At 40.2% G+C, this 13,014-nt stretch overlaps 2 protein-coding genes and 1 long non-coding RNA gene across 5 annotated transcripts; 1 reads left to right on the top strand and 2 right to left on the bottom strand.

Moving 5' to 3' along the window:
- Positions 1-91: 91 nt before the first annotated feature.
- On the bottom strand, positions 92-4,388 carry LOC116601605 (glutathione peroxidase 1-like). Its single transcript, XM_032362544.2, has 3 exons — positions 4,256-4,388; positions 2,177-2,396; positions 92-1,143 (listed from the first exon to the last, which is right to left on the bottom strand). The coding sequence occupies exons 2-3, from the start codon at positions 2,390-2,392 to the stop codon at positions 724-726; spliced, it is 636 nt and encodes a 211-aa protein (XP_032218435.2). The 5' UTR covers positions 2,393-2,396; positions 4,256-4,388; the 3' UTR covers positions 92-723.
- A 1,982-nt stretch (positions 4,389-6,370) lies between these two features.
- Positions 6,371-7,996, top strand: LOC116601636. The gene is made up of 2 exons (XR_004290149.2): positions 6,371-6,679; positions 7,762-7,996. It is a non-coding gene; the product is annotated as an uncharacterized LOC116601636 (long non-coding RNA).
- Positions 7,140-11,896, bottom strand: LOC5518087 (forkhead box protein Q1). 3 transcript variants are annotated; one of them, XM_032362607.2, is made up of 2 exons: positions 10,818-11,896; positions 7,140-9,001 (listed from the first exon to the last, which is right to left on the bottom strand). In XM_032362607.2, exons 1-2 carry the CDS (start codon positions 11,452-11,454, stop codon positions 8,844-8,846), a joined length of 795 nt encoding a protein of 264 aa, XP_032218498.2. In that variant the 5' UTR covers positions 11,455-11,896; the 3' UTR covers positions 7,140-8,843. The 3 variants fall into 3 exon arrangements, 1 of the variants encoding a protein (XP_032218498.2); XR_004290148.2 differs by lacking the exon at positions 10,818-11,896 and adding an exon at positions 9,305-9,898 and having other exon boundaries at positions 8,865-9,001; XR_004290147.2 differs by lacking the exon at positions 10,818-11,896 and adding an exon at positions 9,905-10,445 and having other exon boundaries at positions 8,869-9,001.
- Positions 11,897-13,014: the final 1,118 nt, after the last annotated feature.

The following is a 13,014-nucleotide window of genomic DNA, read 5'->3' as shown; positions in this document are numbered from 1 at the left end:
CATTGATTGAAATGGGTGTAGGACATGGACTGTGCAATCAAAGTGGTATAGTTTGAATGTGACTTTCAAAGACACACTTGCAAGACCAGCATTCTCATATCCATAGTTTATTGTAAAGTTATTGCCACAACCTCTACTAAGCACAACTACTGCATTACCATTACATCAAAACTTGGCATAAAATTTAATCCAAGCCCTTCATTTAGATAACTACAAAGATATGTACTTGTTTGAGTGGTAGATTGAGACAGAACAGTTGATTGGACAAGGGTAGTCTTTGTCATCAGACAAACACAGAAACTTTAAGCATCTGTCATCATTACAACATGCCAATCCCCAATCAAAGTGCTGTGAAAAAATGTTATTTTGTAGGTTTACAATAAAATATGATTGAGCAGATTTTTGCAGAACATGATTTAAACTAAGATTTTCTAGAGCCTTCAACAAAGCAAATGCCAGGGGCATACATAAGGGGTCATGCCTTATTGAAGGATCGCCAAATACTATCCTTTTCTCTTTTTTCATGACACCTATGACAGTGACTCCTAATCCTCAGCAAATTCTGGGTATGCAACAACAAAAACAGGCTTGAAAAATGTAACCAACAAATCTGAGTCTGGTGGTCGATTACTCTGCTTTGTCAAAAACTCCATTGGTTGCACTGTAATCAATGTACTAGATTAATTGTAATCACTTAAGATGGGTGAGAATAAATGACATAGACTACTTGAGCAAATGCTCAATATCTGCTGCAATATGCTGTGTTTCAAAATTACGACTGTAACGCTTAATAGGCTTTCCATCCTTGTCAATCAGAAACTTCTCAAAATTCCAGGAAATATCAGTGCGCTGTACAGGAGCCCAAATGATGAGTTTTGGATCTGCCATGAGGCTGGTGTCATCGTCATGGGGATGTGGCAAGGCCTTCTTCAGGAACTGGAACAGAGGATGTGCATCTTTGCCGTTCACTTCAATTTTACTGAAGAGCTCTATCTTGGGCACAAAGCCATTGCCAGGACGAACATACTTGAGAGAGTTGAGGATTTCTTTCTCGGTACAGTTCTCCTGGTGGCCGAACTGATTGCAGGGAAATCCCAGGATAACAAGGCCCTTGGACTGATAGTCATCAATCAGCTTGTTCATCTGAACAGAACATGGCAATATGTTTAACACATAGATATCACTGTTGCATGCATCCAGTAACGGATCTAGGGGGGGTTAGTGGGTTTAAACCCCCCCCACCACCCTTTTGGGCTGCCAGTAAGCCATATGTAACATATGTTTGTCACTGCCAAACCCCCCTTTAGCGAAAAGCTAGACCCGCCCCTGGCATCTGTCCTCTAATAGATGCACAGATGACATTAAAGTTTGTCATGAACAAAAAAGTATGCAATTAGACACAGTCAAGTTGCCATGACTGTTGTTCATGACACCCTGCGACGTCTTCTGTGCATCTTCTAGAGGACAGATGTACAAAAAAATCAGATCTATTTGTTTTATACAACAATAAAAATGTTTCTTACATAGATTGGCAGAGCGCGCGCATGCTGGCACCAAGCATGCATGTATCCTCTAATAACACATACTTGTCAAACAGTTTGTTCATCTGAACAGAACAATGCAAATTGTAGAGAGATTATTATCAATCAGCATGTTCATCTGCAAATGCAATATCATTGCTAAACAGGATAAATCGAACCATTATCAATTACAATAATCAATGTATGCTTCTTGCATCATTGGAGTCTATTTGTCACCTTTTTTCTATATCAAACAATTACTTGGGGAAGGGAGACTATCCCCATAGCTAAGCATAAATCGTTGATTGAATCCCCATCAAAGCAAGAGACCATGCCCTTCATTAGCTCTCAGAGGCAGAGTTTGTGTTTGGTGACAACCAGGTAATTACTATCCATAAGCATCTTATGGTTGTAGAGTAACTATGTTTGTCATTCACTGTTTCCACTAACAACCTTTTTTTGAAATAGATGTTTTAAAAAATGTCCTTAAATTGGAGATTATTCAATAGAAGTAGGCTCAATCAATCTAGCTACCTGGAGCTCAATATAAAAAGTAAAATATGCATTAAAAGAGAATATCTAACAGGATATTTAATAGTAGAGCTATCTGTCTACTAACACGTTCATTCAATAGACGGTAAAGATGCTGAACAAACCTGGGTATAATCCCTGACAGTCGTGCCTCAGAGAGAGGCGACATTCTCAATCAGGACCACTTTCCCTTTGTACTTAGACAGCTCCACCTTAGCTCCGCCCAAGTCTGGGGCTGAGAAGTCGTATAGAGTCTGCGACATAGCTCGTACTTGAGAGGTAAGTAGTCTGGCGATAGGTCTACTCACCGACGAACCTTTGCTAGCCAATCCTAGCAACATGCACCTGTTGAATTAAGAGATTTCATAAGTGACATTTATACAAATTTAGGGTTAGAAATTGTCTAGCAAGCAAGCTACCACACTTACTCGATATAAAAGGCTCATTTCAGATGGAATGTCATCTCAAATGTACAGTTACAGTATTACCCTGAGGGGTAGAGGCAGTTGACTGCAGTTTGTAACCCAAGGGGATGGGGTGTCCAGGGTTAAAGTCTAATCCCCTACCCTCTCCCAGTACCATGGGAAGGGGGTTTCAAATGATTAGTGCCTTTTTATAGCTGTCAACTCACCCGCATTAGGCAGGTGTCGGAAGATTTTGGACCTCATCACAAGCCTAATTTTTGTGAGAATGTTCATACATTCTCTTAATTCCCCCACATTGGATCTCTTGAGTTTTTCCACATATTTACTGTATTTCATCTGATTTCACAAAATTTCTGTCCAAGTTGGGTCGACAGCTATATGCATTAGCAGTGGAATATAGCAAAAGAGTGGTTCTGTAAGGCCCATTTAGACATCACAATTTTTGCCCCACGATGTTGTATGTTATTTGCTCATGTAATGCCATGATCACCTTGGATTTTTTTGTTTTCTGAGGGACATTTACTAGCGAAATTTCTTCAAAAACAATAGATGGTTCTAAATTTCCCTCATGCATAAATGATGAGGGAGATTCAGTTTCTACTGTAAATCTTTAGTTTCTAAAAGACAAAAGAATCTTTTGTCTTCTCAATTTCCCTCTTCATCAGTGCTTGAGAGAAATTTAGAACCAAGATGCTTGTCTTATAGTTTCCAACAGGGAAACAAATAGAAGGCAGCTTCCTGATTAAGCATAGGAACTGGACCTGCGCCAATAGGGCAGGGTACTTGATTTTGTGATACCTAAACAATGTTAGATTAGATCCATCTGGGATAATTTTGAAGTCAAAGAACAAAACTGTAGGGCTTATTGTATTTTTATATAAATATTTTCAGTGTGCGAATATTTCAGATTGCTTGTGCAATTAAGGGTGGTCTCTAGAGAGGTAAAAAACAATGCCAATTCATTAAACAGTGTTCACTCATCCAACCTAAGATGACTCGTAGTTTCTAGTTTATTTCCTGGGCAATCATGGTATTACAAAGTTATAGCATGGCATCTCGGGGAATTTACTGATTAAATGTCCCCTCGGGATGACTAGTTGAAGTCCCTCCCCCTGCAGCATCGGGACTTCAACTAATAGCCTGCAAACCTGTCAACCTCCGAAAATCTCAAGGCTTGAGAATTTTTTTAGGGGAGGGTTATATTCATTTTCATTAAATTCCCCTCGTGTCATGCTATAACTATGCAGTAGTCCTCAATACACACTATACTATGTTTTTTTTCGCTCACAAAATCCCAGAAATAGTGTACGACTGATTTCTTGCATTTCATCATTGAGCAAGCACACTTTTCGATAACAGGGCATATGGCGTACGACTAAATCATACTGTCAGCCCGTAGAAGATCGAAAACAGGTTTAGAGTCAGTACATTGGATGAAACAAACTATCTTAATTGCAACCCGAGCGTCAAGTTTATAAGTTACTTAATTAAATAATACACAATCAACTAGCAAGCACTCGAACCGTCTGCTTTCCACCACTTAAGTCACTTTAAACTGATCACGACATAAAGCACTCCCTGAAACAGCAGGTGCGACAGCATGACAATTCACCGATTACAGCCGTGTTTTTGTGGATACACGCCAAAGTTTTTACAGCGTCGTTCCGTCCCGTGGACCTCCCCCAACATCGTTCGACTGGACTAGCAGAACACGCAGAAAACTCTACTATTTCAATCTAATCAATTTTGGACGCATTAATGTACTAATCAAAGAAATACCTTAGTTTAAAGTCTTTCGTGGAAAGACGGCCAAATCCCAAAGCAACACAACGGAGAACTGGTCACACAGTCTCGCTTTCTTGCTAGGCACTGAGCCCCCCTCGCCGTTCGGCATTCCATCGGAAATAGTCAATATCAACTCGAAAATTAACACCTTTTAGTTTGAAGTTTCAAATCCGCTAAAACTGAATATATAAACAGAGTTGCTAGATTATTATTTCGATTTTGATTACAATAGTATGGATTTAATAGTTTGAAGTTTCAAGTCCGCTAAAACTGAATATATAAACAGAGTTGCTAGATTATTATTTCGATTAAAATCCAAATAATCCATACAATAGTATGGATTTAATAGTTTGAAGTTGTTGCTATAAATTTGAAAAAAGAAAATAGTTGATAATGTCTTCTTTACGAGATGCGTTCGTGAAATAATCACGTTTGACTCGTGTGGAGTCGAGTCAACAACAACGAACACTTGGTGGCGTTTCCATGATCACAAGGTCACGATGGCAAATGCGAAAAAGAAAACTACCCCTGCGTTTTGAAGACCAACCACGTAGGCATTTTACTCCCATGCGCAATAATTTGTTAGTTTATTATTGAAAATACCCCCTTTTACCCCCCCCCCCCCCCCCCCCTCCTGATGCTCATGTGTCGTGTGACGAGTTGGTTTCGACTTCGGCTGACCCCTTCGTTATGTATGTATTTGTATAGAAAATGTTACTTAGGTGGATCTAGTGACCTATTACCAAGAGATTTGAACTTACTTGATCCGTGGTCAGTGAATTACTACTCTGGACCCCACCCTTCGCCCCTGGGTGTGGCGCAGGGTGCGGCGCAGGGTGTGGCGCAGGGTGCGGAGGGGGGGTTGTGCGGTGTACGGGCCATCTCGGCTAAGGCCCAAGGCAAATGATGATGAGTCCGCCCCTCCCCCACCCACCCCCCCACCCCAGCGTACTTGTCACGTCTTACCCCAAACCACTTCAAATAGATTTCCTAGATGGCTCAAATGTTTAATTAAAACAAATGGCATCGATCAATTGACTTATCAGTACCCCCAATTGACAAGCTAATGAAAGCAGAGCTAAGCCAGGATCAGCCGCCGTCTCCGTAGCGCCAGTATTTGTTACAAGATGAGTAGGTGACAGGTCACGCAGTATTTGTCACTAGAAGAGTATGTGACACGTCACGCAGTATTAGAAGCAAGAAGAGTACCGTAAATGATCTAATAAACGCCCCCTATGTAAAAAAACGCCCCCCTCACCTTACAAGCCCCTCTCTAATACGAGCCCCCCTCTATTTACCCCCCCCCCCCCCCCTACCCTCCCTCAAAGCTTGAAAGCAAACGGCATAGTAATTTCCGTAATATCCGAGTTTGGCTTTTACTGGGTGAGGCTTAAATTAACGTGATACTGACTGAGAATAGAAACCCCACTGCACATGGGCTTGTTATATTTTCATAGTTTGTAAAAGAACGCCCGCCCTGGGCTTTTTTTTTTTTTTAGATCATTTACGGTATGTATAGTTGACAAAAGAGTCACGAGCTACACCGACACCAGTCGCGTGTTGCACGAGCGAGGATTTATAAACTGCAAGCACAGATGGTGGACCTGCTAGCAAAGCTTTACTTATATGTTTTTAACAAAAAATCTCTGCTAGCGGGGAGAAGCAAGAATCTACATTTTCTCCAGGAACTTGCCACTTCGATAAACTTTGTTTCCCATTTTCATGTTGAGCGCACCCTGGTTTCAAGTTTTTCGGAACTTAAGAAAATAACCATTATTGTTTGGACCAAAACAACCTTCCTTTAATAATAACAGTTTTTGAGCGGATAAGAAGTCGTCAAATGCCTGGCGTATGACGAATCGTTTCCTTCATTATTTTATTGATTTTCGGGAAAAAAAAAACAAATCAAGGCTTTTAGGTCTTAGTCTTAGTCGATGCTTTCAAAGAATAAAGAAAAATCTAAAGTTTATAAAGGGAAAAGGATCTTAAATTTAGATTCCGGATACGGGCGATACATTAGACCAATTATCTGACAGTACAAATAATCCATCATATAATTTAATTACATTTAATGACAGCGTTAAATGAATAAGCACTGTCGCAAGCGCACTATCAGCTCCAACAGTGTCCTTAACTGGTTTTCAAGATCCTAAAGGAGTGACCTCTAGATGGTATATGCCGGTGTCGCCGCGATATTCATTAGCAAAACCATGTGCTCAGACGGAATGGTGCCGTTACATACCTCACCCTTGCGCCACTAATTCCAAAGATTGTATCTCCCTTCCACTCGCATGCAACCATATGCTGACAACATCCCACGAAAATACCCAACACTGACTCAAAACACCGCTATGCTACCCCAAAGTAGAGTGCTGTAACACTGGTTTGTTTGTTTGTTCGTGTTTGGGACGACAAGGGGTAGGTTGCGCACATGTTTTTTGGTGATTTAGAAATGGATTGAAAGTGCTAAGCCGTGATGATAGCTAATGTGGCGTCGATTGCTTGCATAATCCAGCAGGTCTTCGCCTTATCTATCCTGTTTGTGCCCGAAGTAGATAAAAAAGTAATAATACAAACAGGTCCAATTTGGAGCCACCCGGCATTTTTGTATAGTTTCCGAAGCAGAACTACGTGCAAATTAAAAATGTCTTTTAAGTCTGTTTGAATTCCGATTGTGATTTAAATAATATTTTATGTAAAAGTAAACCCGAAAAATGCCTAGTCTTGTTTATTTAAACCTATGTAAAACTATTTTTGTTTTCTTTAACAAACAATCGAATAAAATCGAAATGGAGGATACAGACAGGATGATAAAAGAGCTAGCCCACAAAGGACAAATAACAAAACTGCGAGCGATGACTCAGCTAAAAGATAAACCTTTGAATTTGCACTTTATTCCTCATGGTTTTATGTACATATTACAATTTCTGGATACTGTCAAAGCTAAGATGAACTTCATAATCGATTATCTGTTATGTATGCACACCATAAAATTACGAATTTACTTTCCTTAGTCCTTAAACGAACAAGTGTATGGCAGAAACTCTTTTATTTACATCAAAATCAGAAATCGCTTAAGTTAGGAAATCGAGTAATGCAAACATCATTGTGCGAGTTGGGTTAGAATGCAATTTGTTTTCCAAAATCAATTACAGTCAGACAGGGCATCCCAGTGAATTAATGGTTTCCGCTCTACGCTGGGCCTGCTACTAGATTTAATTACCTTCACAAAAAGAAAACCCTCTATAATCTGTCTTGCTCATAGTTTCATTTCTGAAAAATGTGTATCTTTAAATGTACACAAGTTGCTCGCGCCTTCGAGGGTTTAGGAGTGATACGAGGCAAGCGATCAAAGGACATTTTGATAAGGGATATTAAGCCTATAAATTTAGAGGTTTTTAAATATCCTTTTTCCGATTTACTGACTTGAATATTGAAACTTTGCTTCCAAAACTATAGGATTGTACATATTAAAGTGTACAATACTTTTATTTCATTAGAAAAGAAGACGAAATACCAATGCTATGTGATCCAGACAGAACGACGCCATGCTTCCTCTCCGAAGGAAATACGCATCATGCAACCAAGAAAAACCCTAAATTACGCCAAACTCTAGTTTTAAATACCTCGTTGGAAGCCTAATCAGACATTTTCACAATAACTTGTATTAAAATTACATTTCTAAACGAGTGTGAAAAAGCATAGCTGCAATAAAGATAAGAAAGAGGTGTTTAACTTGGACTACATTAACAAAAAGGAGTCCAAGGCGAACCAAAGGCGGCTTGTTCACTTGTTGCTTTACAATTATTGCTTATAGAAGCTTCAATATAGGCAGTGATACAAACGCATTGTAGAAAGAAAAGAAAGGACGCTATACTGAAATATTGTTTAAATAATAGTGAGACGAATTTACCAAAATCACGTTGATAATGTAAAAATCGTGGAAGTTTGGTTTACAAAACATTTCGTTTAAATGTACAATAAAATTTTACCTTCATTTGCAATACTGATATGTTGGTGTGAATAGTTAAATATATCGAAGAGGAAATACTAACGAGTGTAGTTACAAAAACCGCGTATGATTTTGTGTATGTTTGGTCAAATTTACGCAAAGAAATACGAAATGCTTTCATGTCGCAAGCTAGAGCACCACAGGGACTGCTATTTACAGGAATTTCCGAATCATTAGATGCTTATTCGAATCACATAAACACCGGAGAGTGTGTTTTTTTAACAAATTTATCCACGTATTAGATAAAATGTCCTACATCCCATTTGCCATCCTTTCGAACAGCAGTTTAAACCTGTTCTAAACCTTGTAATGTATATACTGCCAAGAGCTTCTTGGGAGAGTTTAAACGCAAAGTAAGGTTTCTAAAAACTACTGAATTGTCATATAGTCTTTATCTTCACCTTCAGCGCTTACAAGTTCTTCTACCCTTGGAATTCTTCAGTTGCCCAGCTCACCAATTGTCGCGTTTTAAAGATGGTAGAATCATACTTCGCAAGAATGCGAGGGAAGGTTCTTGTGGATAGCCCCAGATCACCAATTATCGTGTTAAAATGAAGAAAGTAGCTTCATCTAGTGGTAGCAGTAGCAGTAGTGTGGGTTATAATGATGGTACGAGCTCCATACTTCGCAGGTTTGCGGGACGGGCGGCAATAACCCGCGGGTCTCCACGAGCACATATCCTCCTTTGGACGAAGGGTATTGTGTTGGTTGGCTTTGCGGGAGAGCCCCTGTAAACACCAAGTATAAGCCTGTTAGATGGTCTATTTGGAAGCTCATTTACAAAATCCGGCTTAAGGCAAGTAATTATTCTCACTTCTTGAGGGTAGTGTAGGGAAATAGGATTAAAAGAAGTTTGTTGGTGGCTGCTTGAGGTACTTCATATTAGCGCGTTATATCGAGCAAGTTTTTTTTATGATCTCTCCCCAAATAAGAATCAAACAACGATCGAAACTGAGCAATCTTTAAGGCGATTATACAGTACTGAGACTGGATAATACTAGTGAAGCCATGTGATTTATTTTATGACCTACCTCAAAATGCCCGCTTGAAAAGCTTTCACGAATAGTTGCTAGAATCACAAGTCTATCATGTAACACTTAAACAGTGACCAGCGAGAAGGTTTTTGCACTAGTGCTAGATACCGTTTTTTCAAATGAGGTCGAATCCAAAGGAAAATAGACAAAATCCTCTACAGCAGTATGGGGACATTCTGATCTTCTATTTGCAGAGCCTACGCTAGGCTTGTCTCGCAGTTATCCTTTGCCAAAGACCGCTAAATGATCGGGCAAAGTCAAGTTTACATCAACTACATGTCCGCTCTTGAACAGAAGCTCTAAAATTCAAAGCTAAACCTCGAAATGCCATGTCACATATTTTCGTCACGTTCTTTAGAAACGTGTAAAGTTCATTTGTATAACAATTGTGGCATGGTATTCTGAATTTACCTCCAAATTTAACCCATACCGAGTTAGCTATCTTCTGGCGCCAGAGCGTGTTTCGTGTACATTCGAGTCCGCAAACATCTAGCTCCAGTCGGCGCATCAAATACGATGGTTTTGACAAAGATTTATGAGCCCCTGCGGAGGTGCGCCAGTCCGAACCGACACTAGAAAACTTCCTTCTCTGATTACCTTTCCGCACGATACGAGCTCTTAAAAAACCTGTAATTTGTAGATGTCCGCTTTGATGAAAGAAACCGTTCTTGATCAAACTTCCGCGCAAAACAGCACCAGGTTCTTATGCGTCCATCGGGTGTGGGGTGAGCATCTCAGCGCTTTCAGCACGCTGTCTGACAAAGTTCGTGAAAGACGCAAAACAGGTCCATAGGGTCCTTAGACCTTTGGTAAAAGGCTTACCCCAAAATGTTTTGTCTACGTGTAATGTTAACAGTGAATGTCCGTGTGAAATTTTGAGTTGTTATTGCGTTCCTGTTGCGCGCAACTAATAAGCAACACGTTTTCTATGTTGGTACCCTATTGCGGCTGTTCTAGCTTGGGGGTAACCTTTCGTCCTTTCAGCGCGAATAGCGCGCAATTACAAGCAAATTTTGATCGATGAAAAGGATTGTTTAATAGTTTACGTTTCGCAGCACTGATTCTGTCTTCGCACTCTTGTCTAAAGAAGTTTCATCCCAAAAGGGTCAAGTAGCCAATTCGTAAAAATAACAACGAAATGGAGTTTTTGGGGCTAGAGATTAAAGTGCACAATAAACTATGGATCGTACAACCGTGATGAGGAATTCTTGGCTAAGTTTGGACTTAATAAATAGCCCATTTTTAACTTCTCTTTGGTAGTTCAAAGCTTGTGTTGCCTGTTCGTCTCACCGATGTTTACAATACGGATACAAAGACTTACTATTAGTCTTATAAGCTTGTATCAGTCAAAATAAACAAAAACTTTCCGGGCAAACATCAATAAACAAAGACTCACGCGTGTAGGAACACGCATTTTATCTTATGTATAAAGGGGACGCAGAGGTGCGTTAAATGCTATGTTTAATGTCCGGAAATGGCTCCTAAGTTTGTGAGTTTAGTTTACACTCACCCGTTTCGGGGCGATGCTGGCGATGGACGAGAGGGTGGATATCCTGGTGTTCGTCTGAAGATTTCTTTTCTTGTTTTTCACCCGATAGAATATTCTCTATAGAAAACGAGCCACGGAATTTAGGTGAAGTCGCGGTGGATTGAGATGCGCGCATAGTTGTGTCGGTCTCTCGGCACTTAGGGGACAGTCGGGGAAGGTAAAGTCCTTGCCGGTTAGTCCCTAGCTCTTCTAAGCTTGCCTGCTCTAGGCTCTCATCCGCAGGACTAGAATCAAAGTCTCTCTTCTTAGGCTTGCGCCTCCGTCTTCTCCTGAAGGAACCATCGCTGAGAAGGTAATCACTAAGTGAGCTGACCGTCCAGTAATTATCTTTCCCCCAAGGTCTTGCTGGATCTCGTAAAATCTTCACGAAGCACTTATTAAAGGATAAGTTATGCCTGACGGAGTTCTTCCACCCTTGATATGATCCTCTGAAGAAGACATAATGCTTCACTAAGTACTCGTTAATCTCGGTTAACGTAAGCCTTTTCTCGGGGGAGTTGAGAATTGCGGTAGCAATCAGAGCTATGTACGAGTGGGGTGGCTTCATGCGCTCAGCTTTCTCCAGGCACTGAGAACCACCACTCATGGACATCATCATGATAGTATTCCGAGCTACGGCACAAGGTTGCTTCTTTATAAGCGAGTTCGTTATGGTGATCGTATTCCGAGAGCCCTCTTTATCTGATGTAGTGGAGAAGTGTTTACCGGCATTAAGTCGTCCTTGCTAAAAATATGCGCAATCGCATTTTTACAAATCGCCTTCTGACAAGCATGTAACCACCCACATCGTATCAATTATTGTTTACAGAGCTTTAGACGGTCAATTAGCCCCACTATTAATACCGGAGTAAAGTGGTTTTAAACAAAACATTTGTTGTGCGTTTAATCTATAACTGGAATTCCCGCCAAGCGCGAGCTACAACGCGGTGATTTCGCGCCTTTTTTGCTTTAGTTTACCCATCTCAAAACAGAAGGGTACGTTGTTATGTCGTTTTGTTAGATGCAGCGGACAGCCACTCTGGTACGTCTGTCACTGAGTATCAGTAGGGAATTGTTTGTTGCCGCTTTTGAGAGTTTATCAGCACCCGATCACGAGATCGTTTGGATAGAGACATTAATTAATCTCGAGCCGAAACTCGCGGTAGAGGTCTTTGTTTCTGTTAGGAAAAGTATCGGCTTTCTCATTCATCTTCATTAACGTCAGCAAACACGTCTTTCTGGCGACAAATGGAAAACTGCAAAAATTTTCAAGCGCTTCTTTCGAGTGCGTTTTATTCCTTAGGGCTTTTTAGTTCGTTGTAAATTGCTTAGAAATTCTCGGATGACTGTTCCAATAATGACATTTCAGTGGTCAATTGTTTTATAAAGGTAATATAGCCGATAACAACATAGGAAGAACAGACTTTCTCTCGTGTCCTCCAAGAGATAGAATCTTGACGAACTACACTATCATAATTTCGTCAACAAATGATCAAATCGGACGAGAAATCTCAAGTGATCCGGGCGCCGCCTGAATAAGCAGAAAACGCCGATTCTGCAAAACCTTCAGTATAAAAAGATTCACAGAAAATACACTTTTTATTAGAAATAAAACCGTATATGCCTGGCCGCGCTAAACGATCGTTTACGACTCATGATTAAGATATAGACATTTTTTTCTAGAAGTTCTAAATTTACGGAGACTCTTTCATAAGACGACTGCCTGACTGCTAAAGAAACCAGCTGTTATAGGTGTCTCTGGCATTCTCCCTAGGAAAACGACGAGTATGATAAAGCGTCCATTAACATCGGCTGATTCTGGGAAGATGTTGGGATATTTTCAGTGGAATCTCGTAGATGTATCATAAAACTTTGTTTTAAGATGGCTATTTCTAAATTTCTCCACATTTTTTGTTTTTAAATATTGAATGAAAACAATAACAAAGGTGGTGAGTAGGCCCCTTTAATTTCGTTAAAGTGGCTGACGCGAGGTTTTTAGAAACAAAGGCAAAAACCAACCAACAGGGCTACTTTGTTTTTGCTTACGTTTTCTACAGTTCTAAATAATGTTTGTAACACATTGGGTAATTGCATTAGTAGAAGTAGATAAATCTGCCGCTTGCACCGCTGACAGAAGAGTACAAGGTTTGATTTAATGATCCAACGCCACCCAACTTTA

Source organism: Nematostella vectensis, chromosome 13 (assembly GCF_932526225.1).
Source record: "Nematostella vectensis chromosome 13, jaNemVect1.1, whole genome shotgun sequence".
NCBI classification, from domain to species: domain Eukaryota; kingdom Metazoa; phylum Cnidaria; class Anthozoa; order Actiniaria; family Edwardsiidae; genus Nematostella; species Nematostella vectensis.
The sequence above is the reverse complement of the archived record's forward strand: the minus strand, read 5'-3'. Positions and strand labels throughout refer to the sequence as shown.

Bases quoted from the DNA above. Each gene is read 5' to 3' on its own strand.
- LOC5518087 (XM_032362607.2), bottom strand. From the start codon at position 11,454: ATGATGATGTCCATGAGTGGTGGTTCTCAGTGCCTGGAGAAAGCTGAG. The intron at 9,002-10,817 runs GTGAGTGTAAAC...TGGTGTTTACAG, and splicing joins CCAGCATCGCCCCGAAACGG to GGGCTCTCCCGCAAAGCCAA.